The sequence below is a fragment of the Westerdykella ornata genome, assembly GCF_010094085.1.
Source record: "Westerdykella ornata strain CBS 379.55 unplaced genomic scaffold EI97scaffold_31, whole genome shotgun sequence".
Classification (NCBI taxonomy): domain Eukaryota; kingdom Fungi; phylum Ascomycota; class Dothideomycetes; order Pleosporales; family Sporormiaceae; genus Westerdykella; species Westerdykella ornata.
This window is the reverse complement of record NW_022986881.1, coordinates 77301-97105: the sequence shown is the minus strand read 5'-3', so window position 1 is coordinate 97105 and position 19805 is coordinate 77301. Positions and strand designations below refer to the sequence as shown.

The 19805-nt window shown below is 52.8% G+C and overlaps 9 protein-coding genes across 9 annotated transcripts; 6 read left to right on the top strand and 3 right to left on the bottom strand.

The window, feature by feature from the left end:
* Positions 1-95: 95 nt before the first annotated feature.
* EI97DRAFT_461443 (uncharacterized protein) lies at positions 96-853 on the top strand (the record flags this gene model as incomplete). The annotated part of the gene is made up of 3 exons (XM_033801200.1): positions 96-334; positions 384-494; positions 544-853. The coding sequence occupies 3 exons, from the start codon at positions 96-98 to the stop codon at positions 851-853; spliced, it is 660 nt and encodes a 219-aa protein (XP_033650541.1).
* A 652-nt stretch (positions 854-1505) lies between these two features.
* On the top strand, positions 1506-2257 carry EI97DRAFT_192096 (uncharacterized protein). Its single transcript, XM_033793609.1, has one exon. The coding sequence runs from the start codon at positions 1612-1614 to the stop codon at positions 2020-2022; it is 411 nt and encodes a 136-aa protein (XP_033650540.1). The 5' UTR covers positions 1506-1611; the 3' UTR covers positions 2023-2257.
* An 808-nt stretch (positions 2258-3065) lies between these two features.
* EI97DRAFT_192094 (uncharacterized protein) lies at positions 3066-4176 on the top strand. Its single transcript, XM_033793608.1, has one exon. The coding sequence runs from the start codon at positions 3222-3224 to the stop codon at positions 3900-3902; it is 681 nt and encodes a 226-aa protein (XP_033650539.1). The 5' UTR covers positions 3066-3221; the 3' UTR covers positions 3903-4176.
* Positions 4063-4897, top strand: EI97DRAFT_461442 (uncharacterized protein; the record flags this gene model as incomplete). The annotated part of the gene is made up of 2 exons (XM_033801199.1): positions 4063-4146; positions 4208-4897. The coding sequence occupies 2 exons, from the start codon at positions 4063-4065 to the stop codon at positions 4895-4897; spliced, it is 774 nt and encodes a 257-aa protein (XP_033650538.1).
* Positions 4898-5348: 451 nt separating this feature from the next.
* On the bottom strand, positions 5349-6332 carry EI97DRAFT_445281 (SGNH hydrolase; the record flags this gene model as incomplete). The annotated part of the gene is made up of 3 exons (XM_033799955.1): positions 5349-5606; positions 5677-6126; positions 6240-6332. 3 exons carry the CDS (start codon positions 6330-6332, stop codon positions 5349-5351), a joined length of 801 nt encoding a protein of 266 aa, XP_033650537.1.
* A 1870-nt stretch (positions 6333-8202) lies between these two features.
* Positions 8203-12209, bottom strand: EI97DRAFT_192089 (uncharacterized protein). Its single transcript, XM_033793607.1, has 4 exons — positions 11941-12209; positions 8815-11888; positions 8596-8761; positions 8203-8510 (listed from the first exon to the last, which is right to left on the bottom strand). The coding sequence occupies exons 1-4, from the start codon at positions 12109-12111 to the stop codon at positions 8343-8345; spliced, it is 3579 nt and encodes a 1192-aa protein (XP_033650536.1). The 5' UTR covers positions 12112-12209; the 3' UTR covers positions 8203-8342.
* A 99-nt stretch (positions 12210-12308) lies between these two features.
* Positions 12309-14235, top strand: EI97DRAFT_482913 (uncharacterized protein; the record flags this gene model as incomplete). Its single annotated transcript, XM_033802083.1, is given in 8 exon segments — positions 12309-12365; positions 12431-12486; positions 12535-12803; positions 12855-12922; positions 12971-13111; positions 13130-13466; positions 13516-13848; positions 13933-14235. The coding sequence occupies 8 exon segments, from the start codon at positions 12309-12311 to the stop codon at positions 14085-14087; spliced, it is 1416 nt and encodes a 471-aa protein (XP_033650535.1). The 3' UTR covers positions 14088-14235.
* A 2986-nt stretch (positions 14236-17221) lies between these two features.
* On the bottom strand, positions 17222-18128 carry EI97DRAFT_384598 (uncharacterized protein; the record flags this gene model as incomplete). Its single annotated transcript, XM_033795980.1, has 2 exons — positions 17222-17481; positions 17540-18128. The coding sequence occupies 2 exons, from the start codon at positions 18126-18128 to the stop codon at positions 17222-17224; spliced, it is 849 nt and encodes a 282-aa protein (XP_033650534.1).
* Positions 18129-18853: 725 nt separating this feature from the next.
* EI97DRAFT_436430 (uncharacterized protein) lies at positions 18854-19525 on the top strand. The gene is made up of 2 exons (XM_033799102.1): positions 18854-18959; positions 19014-19525. The coding sequence occupies exon 2, from the start codon at positions 19269-19271 to the stop codon at positions 19485-19487; it is 219 nt and encodes a 72-aa protein (XP_033650533.1). The 5' UTR covers positions 18854-18959; positions 19014-19268; the 3' UTR covers positions 19488-19525.
* The last annotated feature ends 280 nt before the right edge of the window (positions 19526-19805 follow it).

Genomic DNA, 19805 nt, shown 5'->3' with positions numbered 1-19805 from the left:
CTTAGTCATCATCGTAGCTTGCATCGCGGGCAGCTCAACCTCACTTCAACATCAAGCCCCTCCGACTTCGACATCACGTCGCTGACCACACCACCATGTCAGCTCTTTGCAGGCCAATCTCGACTCGGCTGCAGCTCGCTGCTCTGCGGCCCTCCGCGGCTAGGGCTATCGTGCCCCAACACCGAAACTACGCCAGGGATGTGCAGGAGACGACGCCGGAGGACGCACCTGGCCCCCGGGCGACTGGCGATTCGACACAGATCAGAGAGCAGAGCGCGGCGGAGGGAATGAGGCACCAGCCGGATTACAATGTTGCCATCGACTACAGGACATCGTGCGCTGCTCCTATCCTGACTTAGCCGAACATGACTGACATCATTCAGCAACTTCTCCCCGATCCCCAAGCGCGTCATGGACGGCAGTGAGCCTGGCGAGTCCGTCGCTGCAGCTGTTCTCTCTGGCGCCCCTATCGACCTCCAGGCACGCACCGTCCGGTACGTCCCTCACATTAATGTCTGGGCGTCGTAGACTGATGAAGAGCAGCATCTACCGTCCCACCAAGGCTGCGACGCAGTCCGGAGAGTGGCACGCTCGCCACTGGCTTATGGACTGGGACCCGCTTCCCAAGGGCCACAGATGGGAGAACCCCCTGATGGGCTGGCAATCGAGTGCCGATTTCATGAACGGACACCGCATCCAGTTCAGGACGAAAGAAGACGCCATCAACTTCGCGAACAAGCAGGGCTACGAGTACTTTGTACAAGAACCGAACGAGCGAAGATTCGTGCCAAAAGCTTATGCCAATAATTTCTTGCACTCCCCGAAGAAGCTAAAGATCATTCGAACAAAGTAAAGGCAGTCGGCCGCATGGAATTTGAAACGGGGGCGAACATGAGCGAAGCGAATCCATTCTGTACATACAAAGGTCCAAGTATACACCATTTTCCTTTTATTCTTCTCAGCGCATTTGCTAGCGGAGATCGCGCGCCTCCGAACTGCCACTCGGAGGTGTATGCAATGTGCTTGCACTTTTATCGTGATGTACTGTACCTGAACCATTCGGGTTTCCAGGCTCTGGCTCCACGCCCGCCAAGTGTGTGAGTAGAGAATGTTTGCCCGTGCATGTGGAACTCCGGAGCGTGCCATTTGCTTAGGAGGGTCTCTGTCGAATCACAGCCCATTGGGGGCAACGGGTCCAGCTGCGCATGGACATGTCCAACCTGGCTAGGCTGGTGACACAACCATGCCTCACACCGCTGAGAACATTCATGGGTTCCACCGCCTTCGACACATAAATGCCGTCTGCAAGGCCTCCTTCTCCTCGTCATCAGCGTTCCTCCATTCCTGGACCGATTTTGAACCGTAAGAATATTCCTGGGAGGGTATTGCAACGTCGACATCCGCCTGTCCCTGCTCCGGAGGCTTTCGCAATGCTGGGGCTTCTGACTGTCTCTCTCACTCCGGTGGGTGGTATGTTTGACTATCGTGCAACTGATGAATCGGAATTGCACATCCGGCCCCCATAATCATTTCCCACTCTTCAGCGCATGGTATTCCGCTTCGACCGTTCCTCTCCTCTTCCTTTCGGCTCTCATATAATCGGTATCTTCCATGCGTCAGCACACATCTCTCCGCTTTGGTCTATCCCTTCCCTTTCTTCCTAGGTTACGGCAACCATGTTTTCCCTTTTCTTGTATGCGGTCCGCATTCTGTATTCTTCCTGTATCGACATGGCATCAGCGGTCATGTGTTCATTCCCAAGAGCATCTGCTCCTTCATCTTCGCGCGCCGTCCTTCATGATTTTGAAGAGGAATCCAGGGTCCGGATGTTTGATGTATCTCCTTGAGATCTTTTTCCGCCGAACAAGGCCAACCGTCCTGACCGGTTGTTGGTGCCGGGGACTACTGTCATCTTTCTGTGTGGCTCATGCCTCGAAAAGGAGTCCCCGGTCTTCCCTCTGTTCGGAGAACAGTTTTCGGGTTCAGGACAGAGGGACACATTATCCCCCTATGTTCGCTTGAAACCTCTCTTCGCCATGTCAAGGAACCTGTGTGTGCTGCTTTTCTCGGCCGCTTGTAAGAGGTGGGACTCGGCGGATGCAGTGTCTGCGCTTGAGGGTTTGCTCGGCTGTCTTGGGGTGTCGAAGTCTGTTTGAGGATATGAACTCAGCAGATGCCTCAAGATAGAAAGAGTGGGAGCATACTCCTTCAGGCCGAGACTACATGAGATATCGGGATCAAGCCTGCCTTGAGGAACGTCCCGGATGCCGCCAGAAGCTCTCTCGCTCTCCCGGGCTTGACGGTTGTACTCTGGAGGTTGAGCAAATAAACCCAGCAGCCCATGCTGCCTCGTCCCCTGTGTGTACTTGGCCTTGTTGCGTCCGAGAGGATTGTTCTGCGGCTGCAGTACCTGCATTTGCGGGCTCGACTTGTATGTTCTCGCAGCAGAGGATCGAGAGAAGCCTTCCAGGAATTACTTTTAACACAAGTTGCTATACGGGAAGAGGTGGGAGTAAGCTCTTGGAATGAACGAGATGAGTGTGGTATGAGGGCGCCCTTGGGAATAACCTACCCACCCTGTCGAATGTTCTCCGCGTCCACCGCCATGGCTCTGAGCTCCGGCAGACGGAGTCCTTGGGACTCCCGCTTATGATCTCGACACACAGATCCTGGCTCCGAGTGTTGGCAGGGGAAGCGGCTTGAGTTTGAGTATGCGGATTCTGGATCGGCGGTTTGTCTAATGGCTTGCTGCTTGGAAGGAGGAAGAACCCCCGAAGGAATGATGCCAGATGCTTGCCAGAAAGAGAGACGAGCGTACATACTTGCACGCAACAGGATGATGCTGGAACAGGTGCCAAGGGGTCTTGGAGTATACTCACACGTGCTGTTGGATGTTTCCGTGGTCCCATGGTCCTGTCGAGACTCGTTATGGCTCCATAACACCGGACGAACGTCCATGGCCGAGAGAGTTTCCCGAAAGAGGCATTGGCAGTCTGGTAGGATTGGCCTTGGTATGAGGTTTGCTTAAGCTCCCCTTCCCGTTGAAGATCGCCCCCGGGGCTGCGGCTACGAAGGGAGCATGGTGACGCTGAGAGGAAGAGTACCAGTCATGAGAAGTTGTTGCCGTTCCTCCCCGCCCGGTGGTCGTGGTCGTAAGTGGGTCCGGTGTGTAGAGACGTCGCTTCGTCACCGCGGCGACGGGGGCAGGGAGCTTCAAGAGTATGAGCAGCACGAGACAAAAGTTTGGGACACTGGTGACCTGCATGATATGGTTGAGGCCGCCTGCGCGTTGGCCGGTCCTGATACTGGCTTGCTACAACTATCACGAGGACCTTAAAGGGTTAGGCGGACCTATATGCTCTTCGTCACCGCAAGTGGTCTCTCTGCTATACCACGTTGACCTTCAGGTCGGTCACGGGACTCCAAGGGTAGGGGCACGGTATGGGGCCTTGAGTGAAAGGGTTCGATCCAACCAAAGAAAGCTACGAGCTGCTTTCAAGTACCTGGACGAAATATCCCCCCAAGCTGCTCGTCGTTCCGGCGTTCTCCTCGAGCCGTCCAGCACTAGCGTCATCTCTAGTGTTGATACTCCTCTGCCTCCGCTGCCTCTGCGCCCCTTCCCTTTCTACTTCACCCCCGCAACTCTCTCGTCACTCTTTCCACCCTCTCACCCACAACGTTTCTCACCAACCTCATCTGCTCAACAAGAGCTTGCTTCGCATCACCTTCGGCTCCCCAAGGAGCTCTTTTCCCGTCAGCTTCTCTGCTACGCTCGTCACGTCGTCTCGCCTCCCCGCGTCCTCATAGCTGTGAGCAGCTGTGGTAAAGAGCAGGACGAGATCAAGGTAAGCTCACGTCCCCGAACTGCGGCAGCAGCTGCTGCAGCTTTCTGCTGCTCATAACATACCACTCACCTCATCTCGGTGCTGGGAGTGCGATCCTCCTTCCCCAAGCGACCTTTGGCTAACCTGGAGGAGTAGCCAGAACTCTACGCGTTCTTAGTCGTGTAGCGCCAGCAGTAGCTCACCTCACCTCTACCCTTTCTTGTCACTGTCGTCAAGCATGGGTCGTGGCTACGGATACGATATGAGTTACGACCGCCTCGGTGCTATCGCCGGCCACCGTCTCGCCCAGGAGCAAGCAGTGGTAAGCATCGACTTACATCTCTTCTTCATCTATCTCTCCTGCTAATATGCACTCCTACTAGGTCAGGGAGAAAGCGGCCATCCTTGCCGTCCTGGATGCCAAGGCCAAGGCGGACTTAGTCAAGAAGCGTGAAGCTGCTCGCAAGAAGGCAGCTGAGCGTCGGGGCCACGAGCGCGAGAAGAAGGCAAGGGCCAAGGCGAAGAAGGACCTAGAGCAAGCTAGTGCTAAGCTTCAACGCGTCCACAACGAAGAGCTCATGGCGCAGCGCTTCAAGACTGAGGACGAGGACTCTTCTATGCTCCCGTTCATCAAGGAAGAGGAAGAGGACAACATGGACTTCAACTTCCAGGACGACAACGCTGACAGTGATGTCATGGCCGTTGACCGCACGGGAATTGAGGCACCACCAAACTCGTACGTTGAAGAGAGCGCCTTCGAGAGCGCCGCCTTCGTCAATGCTATGGGGTCCACGATCATCCGCCGCAACAGCGCCATTGCCACCTCTGGTACCACCGATGACCACGCTTCCGTCAACAGCAGCGTTGGCAACAGCACTCTCAGCACCTCTGCGACTGTCAGCGCCTATGCCTATGCCAATATCAGCGCCGGCACTAACGGCTTCGGTGGTACTGGTCATCGGGCCAACGGCTACTATGACAACAGTGCATTCGACGAGGCGTTCTACTTCAACGAAGGCCCTGGCAGCAAGTACGCCAACGGCCGTGAGGTTGCTATGGGCTCCTACTATTGAGCTCCTAGTTACGAACGACTCAACCGCTCTAGCGGTAAGTCTTCCTATCGTTCCTCACAAGCGAAGTATGCAGTTGAACGAAGCTGACTGAAGCTACTAGGTAGTGTCTCGCTTCATCTAAGCGTAGTCTTCTTCATCTATGGGCTGTTAATCTCAGGGCTAATGGGTATCGGCGTCAACGGTTCTCTGCACACATGGTTATGTTCCCCGGGTTCCTTATTCGGCATCAGATACCCAGCTCCATTTCCTTGTGTGCTCTCAGCCGTCTTCTCTGATGATTCCTGCGCTGTTTGACCTTAGGGTCATCCTAGCAATCGACACTCGGCGCATTCGCCGTCTAATGTTTGGGGGGTATATCACACAATGAAAAAAAGGCTTTACAGAGTCCAAACAGTGGACATGAAGTGAAAATATGCACATCTTAATCGTGACCGTGGTACCGTGAGCGCCTCTAACTCACAGCCGGGATGATCCTTGCCAACTCCTTGTAGAACACTGCGGACAACTTGCGATTCCCGCTGTCATTGGGGTGCTCGCCGTCGTAGGTGTCGGTCGTGACGTTGAATCCAGAGTTGTTGTCCACGACGATGATGGGAGATCGTTGCGTGCTCTTTTGAGGTGCCCACGTTGCGATTGCCTTGTTGAGTTCTGTGATGCGGGCGTTGGCGCCGTTGAACATGTCTGGTCGCATGGGGATGAGCTGGGAGAACTGGATGATGATGTATGTCAGCAACGCGGGTCCACATTTAAATCTAAAGCTATAAAAATGTGTGACTTACAATGATCTGCATATTCGGCTTACTCGCCCTCATCTGATCGACCAGCGTCGAATACGCAGCCAGCACATCCGGGATCTTCTTGTTTTGGACCATATCGTTGGTTCCCAGATGCATGACCACGACATCAGGACGAGCGTTGGCGAGGATGTCCGGAAGCCAGTTCTTCTCGACGTACTCGATTGCTAGGGCGCCGGGGCGGCCTTCGTGGTCCGAGTCGAAGGGGAAGCCGCAGTCTTTTTTTGTCGGGGCGTTGCCGACGAAGTCGATGTTGGGGTAGCCGGTGGTGGTGAGGTTGCGGTAAAGGAGGGCGCGCCAGCATTCCTGGGAGGTGTTGGTTTGGTATTGGGGAGGGGGTTGTGGGGGAGGGAGGAAGGAGGAGAGAAGAGAGATTGGAGTGGGGTGGTTGTGTGTGCTAGGGAAAATGATGGGGAAGAGGGTAGATGGAATTGGCTATGGCGACGAAAGGTGGAATAGAAACATGGGAGATATGGGGTGTGTGGAAGAAGGAATTGATGTGGAAGGAATGATTCGGATCAGAGATTCAAACTCGTATATGAACTTACAGTGACGATTGATGCGCCGAATGGCATTATCCTGACTGTCGCTGATGCTTGACCCACAACAGTGAGGGCAGCCGCAAAGGAAATGAACTTCATATTGGTAGTAGGTCTGCGAGAAAAAAAATCTCGGAACGATTCTCGGCGCAGTCGTAGGGGTAAGGTTGTTTTACGGTTCGTGGTTGTGGTTGCGGTTGTGGTGCCGTCTTCAAACTTCCTTGAACGTTTATATATTGGGTAAGGACGAACGGCCTTTGAAACTTGCAGACCGTCTCAAGTGCAAGAGCGGAGATGGCGGAGAGCGGCGCCACACCGTCCACAGAGAATCAGTCAGTGAAAGAATAACCGGAATAAACTTCAGGTGGCTAGGGGAATGGTTGACAAAGGATGTTAATCGAGCCCGCACAATGTATTGTGAAAGGCCTTGAATGGAGGCTGTGTGGTGTTGTCAGGCGAATGACTCGGCAGGATTGAACACTCAAAGATGAATGCGATGACGGGTACTCCGTATAATAAACAGAGCAATGCAACAAACGGAAATTACCATCATCTTATAACAATCCTAGATGACCTCTGTGATTGCTATTACCGGTCCCAAGGCGGCTGCTGACTTCCATGGCTGAGCCTTCACCCTGGTCCATGCTAACAAGGTGTGCTCGCGCGAGACCGCCCCACGAGCGTCTCCAACACCGTCACCCAACACCTCATATTGGGCATCGTGAGAACGTTATCGCACGGGAGAAAATGTCGTCTGATGTGGCTTCGGGCACGCTACGCGTGGCCCAGGCTGTCCAACCAACAGCAGCTGCGCCGCGAGACACAGGGTCCGGGAGAGGCGCAAATGATCGTTCCAACACCAACTTTTCAAAAGGCTCGTGGGTTCTAGATGACCTTTGCAATTAGCGGCAGATGGTAGTCGGTGACTAGCGATTGCCAAATGTACCCCCGCTTTCGGAGCGAATATATCCAGATTGTGACGATAGGTAGAGATTGCATATTTTCAGTACCCTTGCGACCTGGTCTGGCGCCAGCATTGTTGTGCATCTCCGCCTTTGCGAGGCGCAGCCCTACTCGTGCGATCAATCTCTCTTTTTTCCTTTTTTTGTCTGCTGGCAATGCTGGTGTAAGCATGGCCATCGGAGAATTTGTGATCGTTCCAGATTCGCTGGAACCCCTGGCATGTTACTCGCTTAGAGCAAGGTGGTCGTTTGGGCTGACGAGATGTGGTGAACTGTGTGGGGGCCTCAAACGTTCCGTTTTGGGAAATACCTAGTCGTTTCAGCCTTGTGTCTTCATGTTGGGGCAAGTTTCGTCTTTTCTTCTCGTGGAGACCGGGTGTCATCTACCGCTGTGGAGACGCGAAGGAATAATCGTAAAGGTCGATGAAGAACAGAGCAACTTGATGCTCGTTCCGAGCAGACGGACCAAGACCGGGATCCCGTCCCGCCTTTCTGTTGAGCTCTTGATATATTGCTCTGGTCGCCTGAACAGCGAGCTTCTCAACATCATGCGGCACAGAATGCTGTCACGGAGTCTCATGATAGCGTCTGTGTCAAACGAGCATGGAGTGCAGACGGGGGAACGCTCCGTTGCGCGACTGTGGATTCTCAAGGGCCATGACAAACAATCTCCTCGTCGCTCATAAACATCGCCTTCACTACACAGGTGGTGTAGTTGTTCTGTATGGGGAGCCGGGATGATATTTAAGGTACAGTATGGGCATCGGAAACCAAACAGTGTAACTCTTAGGTAGATTGTGCGAGTTTGAGATCCTTCGCGTGGTCGCTGATGTAGTTGATTCCACCTCGACAATGCGCAGCAGACTGGCATGTTCGACAAGGATTTCAGTGAATAAGCCAGGGATTGTCTTGACAAAGACTCAGACTCGAAAGGCTTTGTCCGCAGGAAACTCTGTCCTAGAATGCGACAAAAAGACAGCCCATGCAAAGTATCGGAAATGATTACGCCTAGGATCCGAATTTGGCAAAGGAACACAAAGCTTTTGAGGTTGAAAGACGCTACAGGCTAAGCTTTGGAGATCGTCCATGCAGTGCGATGCAGATTCCTGACTAATGCCGATCTAGTTTAAGCATCAGAGGCGTCTCGCAATCATGTCTCACATGGGTAGAGAATCATTAACCGTGGCTTGCTTAGACAGGTTGTCTTTATAGCCTCGACTGAAGGCTTCAAGATCTTCGGTGGCTGGCTCCAGTCATGTCTCTTCAAGTCCTGCTCTTGTGTAAGGAGCCACAACGTCTCGGCGGATGAGATACGGATCTGTTTGAACTGTCAGCCTGGGCCTTCGCATTGAGTACGCCCTTGCTGACGAAAGTAGTAAATGTACGGAGTGGCCACTACTCACATTAGGAAAAGGATGCAGCAGCATGCTGGCTAACTTGTTGATTGTATCGATTCGTGTGGATGGTATGTTTGCTAGGCCCCGGTAAACGTCAAGGGCCAGATGAAGCTTTTGCATGTGCGAGGATTTGAAATGCGCCTTTTGTGTGTAGGAAAGGAGCGCTCGGAAGCTGGGAAGTGCGTTAGCAACTTTCTTCCAACGACGGGGGTATGATGCGCATACTTGAAGGTAGTTGTTACCATGCGCTGCATGACCTGCATGTCAAATAAAAATGCTATGACCTCGAGGAGAGGTAGCAGAGTCCTATCATTGTCCAGACTGTTCTTCAAGAGACCGAGCAAGCAGTTTGCCACATCCAATAAAGTCAGTCCGGATTCAGAAGTCTCGTCAGTGGGTAATGAATCCAGAGTATCCAATAGTGCGGCTCGAGAGTTCTGTACAACTGACTCTGATCCCATACCTGCCGAACTGGCCAGCCCAAGACAAAGTCCTTCTTTGATGTGATCGGGAATAGGTTGGTGGAATAGTTTAAGGGCATTCGCAAAGTATTCGTATGAGGAGACCCCGTCGGCAGTTCTATGGGCTACCTCCTCAAACTCACCGTACGATGTCTGCTCCAGGACATGTGCAGCGCGAGCGCGGATCTTGTCGAGCTTCTCCACAGAAAGTCTGAGTACATCTCCATGCAATTGCTCGCCGCCGTGAGAGTTTCGGAATTGTATGCTGGCGGACCATGCCGTTCCAGTCGTGATCAGGGCTTCGAGTCGGACCAAGGAGCCGACGTCGCCTCTCTCTGTAACCGTATAATCGTTCAATGAAATATGTAAAGCTTTGCAAATCTGATCCACGACGTCTTTGGGTAATTGCCTGGACTCATGAAACCCTGCGTAGCTTTCCAATAGCACAGTCATGGCCCGCAGAGCCACCGTGCGCGCCTCAACTGCAACTGCTGATGTGCATCTGAAAGTGAGAACTCCGATTATCCGGTTCTGGAGTGTACCGCAACCCCTAATAGCCCCTTCGAGAAGCGGATACGCAGCACCCAGAGCTATTGCGTACCCCGACCAGCGCAGTCCGTTGTACGACGCCTCGTTCTCAAGTTTATCCAGCCAAGTGGAAACTAAGGTGTCTTTCTCGCCTGGACTCTTCTTGTCCAGAAGTTCCAGCACACCTTGCGTGGCCTTCGGAATAGCCGCCAGAACGGTGTCTTCATGTCGCGCAAGGCAGAGGTTCAAGAGCCGGGTCATCTCCTGATATGGTAAAACAAGTTCTGGCAAATGCTGCCCCTTCCGAGACATAGCTGCCATTTCCCCTAGAAAGTTGCAGATCGCAGATGCGGTGAATTCGGGCCGCAAAGCTGGTGAGGCGAAGGCGCTCTCATCCAGCCGCAGAGCATTATCGAGCAGCGTCCAAAGATGAGTGAGATCCGCACGTGTACTCGATGTTCTCTTCCCGGTTTCTAATATTCCGGATTGTGGTGAGAGCGACTGATTGACTAGAGCGGAAAGGCACATCACAAAACCCTGCCGTTCTTCAATCTCCCTGGGCCTCAATATCTTCAGCCGCTTGACTACCTCCTCGGCCACCCTCATGATGACGGGCTGGTCCTTGTCTGCTGACAATAAGCCGACTGCAGAAGCCGCAAAGAGGCGAGATGGTGCATCCAACGATCCTGTCCCTCTCCATCCCAAGAGATTCTGAAACAGGGCGTCCCAATACGTTTGTTGCAGTTTTGCAGCATTGACAGCAACGGTACACATAGCTCTTTCTCTGAGTCCCACAGCATGAAAATCCACTATCTGTACGAGAGGTATACCATCGCTCACTGTGTCGGGATGCCGCCCAACAAGCTCTTGCAGGGCGGCAGACGAGCCTCTCCGGATATTGCCCGCTGGGTCCAGACATGCCACGACCAGGAGTTCCGTTGCAACCACTTGGAGTATGGAGATGTTCGTAAGATGTTCTGACGCTCGTACGGAAGATGTCCGCACCGCAAGTAGCTCGTTGGTAGTGTACCGGCGAGCCAATGCCCAAATACCAAAGCAGGCTGCGTCCCGGACGTTGGTCCCAATCGACCTTCCAGTTGCGGATCTTTGCTCAAAAGCGAGGGCGAGAAGCAAAGCGTTCAGTATATCGGGTAGTTGGGATGTAGATACCGCCCTTCGGTAGAGGAGGTGTGAAAGTGTCAGGGTCAGTCCATGCCACCGCAACGGATTGACGCCGCTCAAGTTACGCTGAGAGCCTTCCCAATACACGTTCTCGTTCAATGAACCGAGGATGGCATCCACCACTTCCGCGGACATCTCTGGATCCAGCTTCATAGTGATGATACTGAGTGCTTTGCTGGCAGAGTATCGGACTGGTGTGTCGCCATCCGCAAGCGCATCCAGAAGAAACTCTACGACTTCCTCCACGACCATGGTCGGATCCAGACTGCTGACGGAGGAGGTATCCTGCAGTGAGTGGACGACGATATTGCGGAAACTCTTGATGATCATTTTCCTCGCCACAGCTGAAGACTTGACAAAGCTCAAGCTCTCATCACTGATAATGTTATGGCAAGTTCGATATATATCAGACAGAAATGGGCCGAGCTCTTCATTCGTCGCAGAGCTCACCAAGCCCGCAAGAAAGGAGAGTATCCCAAGGTATCGGTGGATATTTGAAGGGTTTTCGTCGACTTTTTCGAAAGATGATAGAGCCCAGGTAACTATCGCACTCAAAAGCCCAAGCGCTTGCATATCTGGACGGACACATAAGCGGACGAGCAGGTTTGCGGCCGCCCCACGCTCTTTGCTGGCAGACTTCAAGCCATCAACGCAGATAACCAAAGTGCGAATACTAACCTCCGGGACTTCAAGCGGAAGTTCGACACCGAGCGCAGCGGATGTCTCTTTGGAGGATTTCAGAACCGACATCGAGGCCAGCGGAAAAGGGGCAAGCATTAAGTGGGACAACCACAGAAGTTGTATATATCGCTCGACCCATGGAAGCATACACTGCGGTAAAGATTCGCCATCTTCGCGCACAAAGTTCCTCCCTCTTTCGAGTTCAGTGAGAATAGGCTCCAGATAGCGGGGCTCGTTGTTGAGGAATCCTTTAATAACCTTCTCACCCCGGACTTTGCAGAAGAGGTTGAGGATCTGGCATATCACATGCGAAGTCGGTAGGTAGCCCTTCTTCGGCTTGGTAGTACTCTCAGATTGGATTATTTCAAGGTAGGCAGAAACCAAGGGAGGGAGGAAAGTCTTGAGATGAGTATCAAGCAGCTGTGGGTCCTCCTGGAACGGCTCGATCTAACCCAAGGTCAGCAAAAGCATGAGGTAAAAAATATCAAACAGTTCTAACCTTGACTACCAGCCGACGCATGTCGACTTCTTTCACTTGGTAACGCATGACATAGTTATCAGCTCGTTTCTTCCGGAGCAGCCTGGGTAGCAATTTCTCGATATCCGCAAGCAACAATGCGGACGACCGCAGCAGTCTGAGATCGTCATCCTCTCCAGCGTTCATATTCATACAGAATGAAGTTTGAGTGATTTTTGGTGCTGAACTTCTACCTAGGTGCTGTTGATGGCTGGATAGGCCCTGGCACGTGCACTCGCGGGGCACCTGATTTCGCGTGACGCGACTCTGCCGTGCATGGTCTAACAGCTCTCCCAACTTTTCAATACTTAATCACCACCTGGATTTCACTCTCACAGCTCAGGCCCACTATGGCAGATAAATACAAAGAGTATCTCGCCACGCGAGTCCTGGCCGAAGGCAAGCCTGTAAGCCTTGTTCTCCGCTTCCGTCCAAAAGCAACACCTCCAACGCGTGAAGCTCACACTTATAGATAACCTATCGGCTTCTGAGTCGCGCTCTCGCCGTCCATGTCAACACAGCGAAGCAGTACGTCCGCTCTCTCTCACCATATACGCCAATTGATCGTATCTCTAGAATGCTCTACGATTTCCACACCAAGCAAAACGCAAGGACCCCCAACTCCGTTCACGCTACATACCTCATTACGGGCCGAAAGCGCGCACTCGAGCAAACAAATGGTGCTAATGGCGGCGGGGTGGAGGACGAAGACACGGTCATGCAGAGCTCCCCGCCTTACATGAGTTCAATGCCGGATATAGAAGCTGAAGAATCGGAGGAGGCCGCTGCCGAAGCACCAGTCCCTACCACGACGATCGTGCTTGTAAAAGAGGAGGAATTAGAGTGTATGTGCGGCAGCTATATGTAAGAGAACAGCCATCTGACCGGTTAAACAGCCGCGAAAGCAGAGTTCGAGGAAATTACGTCCATCCAAGTGTACAGCCTGGAGCCCGGACCGCTGAAAGTAAGGACGCGTTGAGCATGGAAGAGACCAGAATGTTAATGGAAGCAGGATATGCGCATACTATCTGTCTGCAACCAAGAAATAACTACTTCGTATTCTAGCAGCGATCCTTTGCAGTGGTGGGAGGTGTACGGCATGGTGCATAACCCGTATATCAAGGCATGTATCTTACCCTTCAACTCGACCCCAGTGCTGATACTTTAACAGAGAAGGACAGGCAAGTATGTGCCTCCGCCAACGACAGCGTCAACAAAACCCTTGGCTTCCAAAACAGCACCCAAAGCGGAGTCGAAGGCCCCGGCACATCCATCAGAAGAGAAGTCCAAAGCCGCGTTAATAAGCAAAGGAAATGTCTCGGAGGATACTTCAGGACGCTCGACACCTCAACCTGTCGCTAAGACGACTACCACATTGAAGAAGTCCGATTCGAAGCCAAATCTCAGAAAAGACGCCTCGGATATCTTTAAATCATTTGCAAAAGCAAAAGCGAAGCCAAAGAGTGCTGGGGCATCTAAAGACTCTACTCCAGCGCCTGCTAACGATGGTACGAGTGAAACATCCATTTCTCCGAACCCAGGGCTAATCCATAGAAGTTCCGATGCAAGGCATGTCCGAAGATGAAGGGAACGACGAAGATGACGCCCCTGAAGTCAAGATCGACGAAGAGAAGCTAAAGCAGCAACGCCAGAAGCGGAAGGAGGTGAATGAAAAGCTGCAGCAGATGATGGACATGAGCGACGAGGAGATGGCGGACGTTGAAGAAAAGGGGTCAGAGCCATTGCGAAAAGAGCCAGAAGAGGAGACAGGCTCATCAAAAACCATCGAACCGGAGCCCACCGCTACAGTGACCTCGCAAGGCGGGCGGAGACGGGGTCGAAGAAAGGTCATCAAGACGAAGAAAGTCAAGGACGAGGATGGATATCTGGGTAAGTCTCGTATCACCCGCGGCAGATTCACCCTTCCATCCACCGAACCCCAACGTAGAGATCAGTTTTCTAACTCTCCCACAGTTACCAGAGAAGAAACAGTCTGGGAGTCCTTCTCCGAAGATGAACCACAACCCGTGAAGAAGCCGAAGCCAGCTCCTAAACCTGCAAGTACGGCGAAGGGGAAGGGGGGCAAGATGGGGCAGGGGAGCATTGCGAATTTCTTCAAGAAAGCCTGAAAGAGGGGTGCTCATTATGGGACGATGTATGTCTTGAAAAGATGAATAGGGAGTAGAGCTACGGCCATCGACCCTCCTTTGTCGGACTTGCAAGACTATGAGGGAGATGCCATCGAGCCGAGTTTGGGCTGCCCACTTTCGGGGTCCAAATCACTGCTGCCAATGATCCTGCCAAAATCCCGAGCTTGCTGTACGATGAGGAGCTTCCGCGAGTGGTTCGCCTGAAAGAGAAAGATATAGCTCGCTGATATGAATTCTTGAGCTCCTCTACACGTAGCACTATGCGATTCTTCGCCGGTGTGAATGACAGTGATCTCACATTTTCCTCTCGAGACTCAAGTCATCCTCTCGCACCGGTCTGCACTTCAGGAGATGAATCCGAGTATGTAGTGTACTACGGTTACAGATATATCTTCCAAAAGAAAAAAGGAGTTCAAGACGTCGCCTCCTCTCTTCACCATCTCTGTCTGTCCCATTCCCCGGCCCGGTCCCGTCTCGTCACGTCCGCGTTCCATCCGTCGCAATGCTCGTGCTACTCCTTACCTGCTCCCTCTCCCTCTCAGCAAAATCCACAAACTACATCCCCATGTCCTCGCAGGACACTTTCACGCAAACACGGAATGTCCAAAAGGCTGGGATCACGTGCAGCGGTCGTGCAATGCATCAATTGATCCCCATGTGGATGTTGTACAATGTTGTACTGCAGGACGTGAGCGTTTGCCTGTTTCAGCTAGGTCACTTGGCTCAGAGAATGAAGTCGGAGAAACTGTCACATGCAGCTCGTTTTCGGTACTAGCAAGCTGCACTCCTCTCACTTCTCGCACGAAAACCGCATAGAATATCCGCCTTCTGCTTCTCGCACCCCGCCTTCACCGCATCAGACGTCGACCCCTTCCTGATTCCTCCCCACACATTCTAAACGCAAGAAGTCATCCTCATGCCTGCACAAACCCTTTCTCGGAAACCGCCCTCGCAAAGTGGGCGAACAGTAAGTAGTACTTGTAAACACGCACGAGTTGGACCCGTGACAGATAAATTACCCTTTCACCACATGTGCATGGAATCCTTGCGGTCCTCGCTTCTATCTTTAGAAGGATTCATCGTTGTCGTATCGACTTCTCCGGCGCACAATGATTGGTCATTCATGCAGACGATTCTCCGTCTCATGTTCGAGAAAAGGAAAGAGACGAAAACGTCCGTGGAGAAGGGCCATTTTTCATATGGCGAAGGAAGTCGGGGTGAAGACTCGTGACAATTCCTCGCAATCCCTCGCAAAGCATGCAACTTCCAGCGGTGCGGCTCGCATCACCTCGCCTCATACCACAGTACGTGCATACGTCTGATTGAGGTTATTGCGAGGCGCTCGCTGCGGTGCGTTTCTCCACGGGCGTTGCACCTCGGCGTTCCCGCCCCGTTGCTCGACCAGTCCATCCCAACCACCTGCATCTATGGACAAACGCATGCCAACTAATTTGAAGTTTTTCTCGTGTCTAATATGGGAGGGTCCTTTTGCCCCGTTGCCCAGTGTAGTAGGGGTGCATGAGGGTGGGTTGGTAAAGGATGAAGACTTTGGTGCCCAATGTGAGATGCGCATCGTTTGCGTCACGCAAACCATCACCGCGTCCTTCTCGTTCCTAAACGTAATGCTAGAACATCTAAGCGAATTGTGGAGAACGAAACGGGCAGAGTCCATTATGGTAATGTTGAAGTTGCTCACTACGAGAGGGTCTGGTGTTAGTGGGAAAGGACAATGAGCTTACTACTGGTTTACCGTCGCATTAAACGCCATCAACGCGGTATCAGCCTAACCATCCAACCCGTAAGCATCCAATCTCCTTTCTTGTTTCTCCTTTCTTCTTTTTTCTTTCGAGCGAGCCCTCATCATGGATTTCTGTTCATATGGAGGGACCACGGAAACTTGAACCGCCAAGAGAACCAAGACTCGCCGGCGGCGGGAAGGCTCGTCCCGGTTAGCGCACGGGTGGACCTCGGGAGTGGAGTTTTGGCGGGGCGGGTTTAAACTGTTCCTGAAAGGTGTGCCCAAAATGCCCCCCACCGCCAGCAGCTGTGGGCGCCTCATCCCATCACCACATTCCTGCAAGAAGTGGACTACTCAACACCTGGGCAGAAAAAGCGGCCACCTGTCTTGGACATCGACACCAAGTCCAATGATCCTGCTCGGGCTCCTTAAGCAAGGCGTGAGCAGACCCTCGGATTCGCAAAGCAGTTAATGAAATGATAATGACCTGCAGCGAGACGGGGATCCGAAAACGCTCACCACTGGGAGTACACAGCCTGCACCTAGCAAGCAGGGTCAGCGCTGTGACAAGAAGGTCGGCGACCTGAGCCGCATCTCTGGGGAACCTTGGGTAGACGACATCGCCAATGACGAGGGACCGTTTGTATTAATAAGGGTAGGATAGATTGGGCGGGCGGCAGCGCTTAAGATACCCTAGGGTACGAGGGTGCGGGGTGCGACGAAGCGCAGAACACATGTCAGGGCAATATAAATGTTGTTGCACGGCATTTGTCTCGTGCAGCGGGAGGTTGGGTAAAGGGAGGGATTGGCAGAACTTCTGAACCGTTCTTGTTCAGATGATACTGCTTGTTTCATCAACGAATCTGGTAGAATTTCATGTAGTTTGGTACATTACCTATATCAGCTCTTGTATAGAGTACGGAGTACGGAGGTACACTGTAGCGAATCGTTGGAGCACAGAATGTTGTTCGCGAAGCGGTGTAACTGCGAAACGGATAGATGCAAGTCGTTTATCAGAATAAACCCCCTCCCACGCAAGCAGGGTCGCACTGCCGCGGACGCACTGCAGCCGAGATATTGAATATCGACACCTTCGTAACCTTCGTTTGAATGTAAAGTCGTCTCCTCAGGCCAGAATGGGGTTTCCACTGGAGCGTCTCTAGCATGTGGCTTGCGTTGTAGAGTGGAGCAAGATGAGATATAAAGTACCCCTTTTGTACTATCCGAAGCGCCCTATTTTCATTGATTGAATGTGGCTGACTCGCAGTATGAATCTCCATCGCCGGATATTCATCCTCGATTGCAGGGTACCTCCTAACGGGAATTCGCGCATCAGAGTGTATACGTGGCCGCACATTAAGAAAACATCAAGAGCCTATGGCCATAGCTCTTCCGTCTTCCAGCCAGCATTCGCACGCGTGTCTCCGCTTTCATCAAACGTATATCGGTACCGTCTGGCAGTGGCAGGGTCGCTAAGGTTGATCTGCTCGACCGAATCTGGGACAATGATGACGACGCGGAAGTTCTGGCGGGCAATGGGATCCTCAGGGTCAGATACGGTTGCGCCCAGCTGGAGGTTCTCGGAGTCGTAGGGTGCTTGGACCGGCTGTCCTGGAGGAGGAGCTTTGAAAGAGCCTGGCAATACCATCAGTCATTGGAATGATGATAAGAAAGGATGCATATGAGTAGGCACCTTGGATCACTGGAGATTGAGCATCAAAGATCGCCGTCAGCTCTCTTGCCCAACTCCATTCCTTTTCTCTGGATTCATCCACTATCCTCATTCGTTTTCCTACTTCGCTTTTCAACGTGCGTACACCGCTGCTCTCCTCGTTGCCTTCAACATCTTTCGCAACGACGAAAGCTCTGCCTTTGATTCTCCACTGCGTGCCACTTTCCTCGCACCACCACACGGCTTCTACTGGGCCTCCACCACCGCTCCCCTGCGTCTGCTCTTTCTTGTCCGCATGACCCGCGCCCGTCCGGAAAATCTGGCCTACTTTTTCCATTCTTACATCAGTGGTGAACATTGGTAAGTCACTCTCGTAGACCTTTGGATTTCTAGGTGCTTTGCTGTGGGGATTCTCTAGTAGCTCGGTCCAGAAGCCGCGGAAGATACAATATCGGGCTCGAGGTACGTAGGGAGCGGGGGCCCCTGGAGGAGCAACATCAAGCGTGCTGAAAACAAATTGGGGGGTTTTCATCTTGGAGACATGCTGTTTGAATAGCGACTTCCATGGCGCGGGTGGGAGCACCGATGCTGTCGGAGCTGTGTGCGCCATTGCGTGCAGGAGACGCGTAAGGCGGGCGGTAGGAGAAGAAGAAGCTATGGTTGTTGCTGTGATTGTCGATTGAGTAGGATAACTGCAGGGGAGTTCTGTGAAAGCTGTGCTTGACACGGTGTGTTTTGATTCTGACGTTCAAGGAGGGGTTTCGTCATGAAGATTTGCTAATCACCGAGGAGTGAGCACCCCTCTTCCGCGTCCATGATGAGATGCGCTTGTCAATTAAACGTCGCACTAGGTATCAGCACGCAGAAGATGAATGTCCTGTTTACACAGAACAGCTTTATCGTCCACGGATTACGTGTGTTCCTGCGGTTGCAGCGTGGTTGATGGCCCCAGATGCGGAGCGGACCTCCGCCGTTAGTCTTGGCACTCTTGAGCTTATTCCGTGAAACACTGATGAATTCCCACCAGTCGTCAGAAGCCTTTCACACAATCAGCCAGGCGCCTCATCCGCAGTTTAACGTGCATTGCAACTACAAACTTCGAACGCAATAATAATGCCATAGCGACAGCGATCGAACGAACGACCCCAGAACTCGAAGTGAGGCCAGCTCACCGTGTCAGGATGAGCCCGACCAGACATGGGATAGTGCCTATAGCAACGCGGTGTTAAGGTCCACCATTGTGGGAGGACGGCGACGTCCCCCATGAAGGAGCAAGGGGAGGCAGGAACATGCTTCACCAACCCTGTTGTTTATGCTGGGCCGTCGCCATGCCAAATATCTTCGCCGCTCCGGAGACCTTTGTGTTTCTCCAGCTTTCTCCAGCTTTGGCTCTACCACGGGCATCTTCCGAAATGGAAGACTCCAACATGCTTATTACTCAGTTTCGTCGCCTCTGCCTTTTGTCGCGCTGGGTAATGTCTAATGGAGTTTGCAGAGAGGTAGAATTGCGGGTCAGTCCAGATCATCAGTCACGTTCTGCTGAGCGGCATTTCACCCCGAATCCTTACTATGTAAGCGCGGCATTTCCCGCCTGTGTGGCTACACCGCTTCGATTCCAGTAACAAGTTCAACGACACGAACGGAGGACGGCCAGTCCTGCTATTGCAACTTATGGAGAGGGGCACAGCGGGGAGACAGCCAATCGCCAAATCAGGCAACCCTTCGGCGAAGGCGACACATGCTGACAATAATGGACGGATCACAGAAAGCCCGGCATATGGGCAAATGGGTCTGCTTTCTCTCTCTCCTGTGGTACTCTCGACTACACCATACGAGTATACCGACGGTTGCTGCGATGCCCTCCCTATTGCGACAGCGGCGCAGCCAATATCCCAATCTGGACACAGGAGAGAACTACATAGCACATACTACTTCTTTAGTATACAGCAGTGATGAAAGGCTCGGGTAATAACTAAAGCGACGTCAATTCAGCCAAACGCGGCGCTGCGCACTGCGGAGGGCGGAAGCCCGCCAGACGCGGCCCGCCCATACTTTACTGTATTAGATTCCCCCAGCCAACGGCCACCACCCGCAGACTGTGAATTGCTCCCCCTTGCCCACCTCGCATTCACCTTGCAGGCCTTGTCGTTCCTCATCGTCACTCCTCTTCTTCCTCCCCCCGACGCCCGTCCCTTGCAACCTCACCATGCCGGCCGCCTGGCCGATCCCCCATGCCCATCTCGTACAAGTCATGAACCCCTGCTGCTGTCCTCCCGCCCTCTCATAA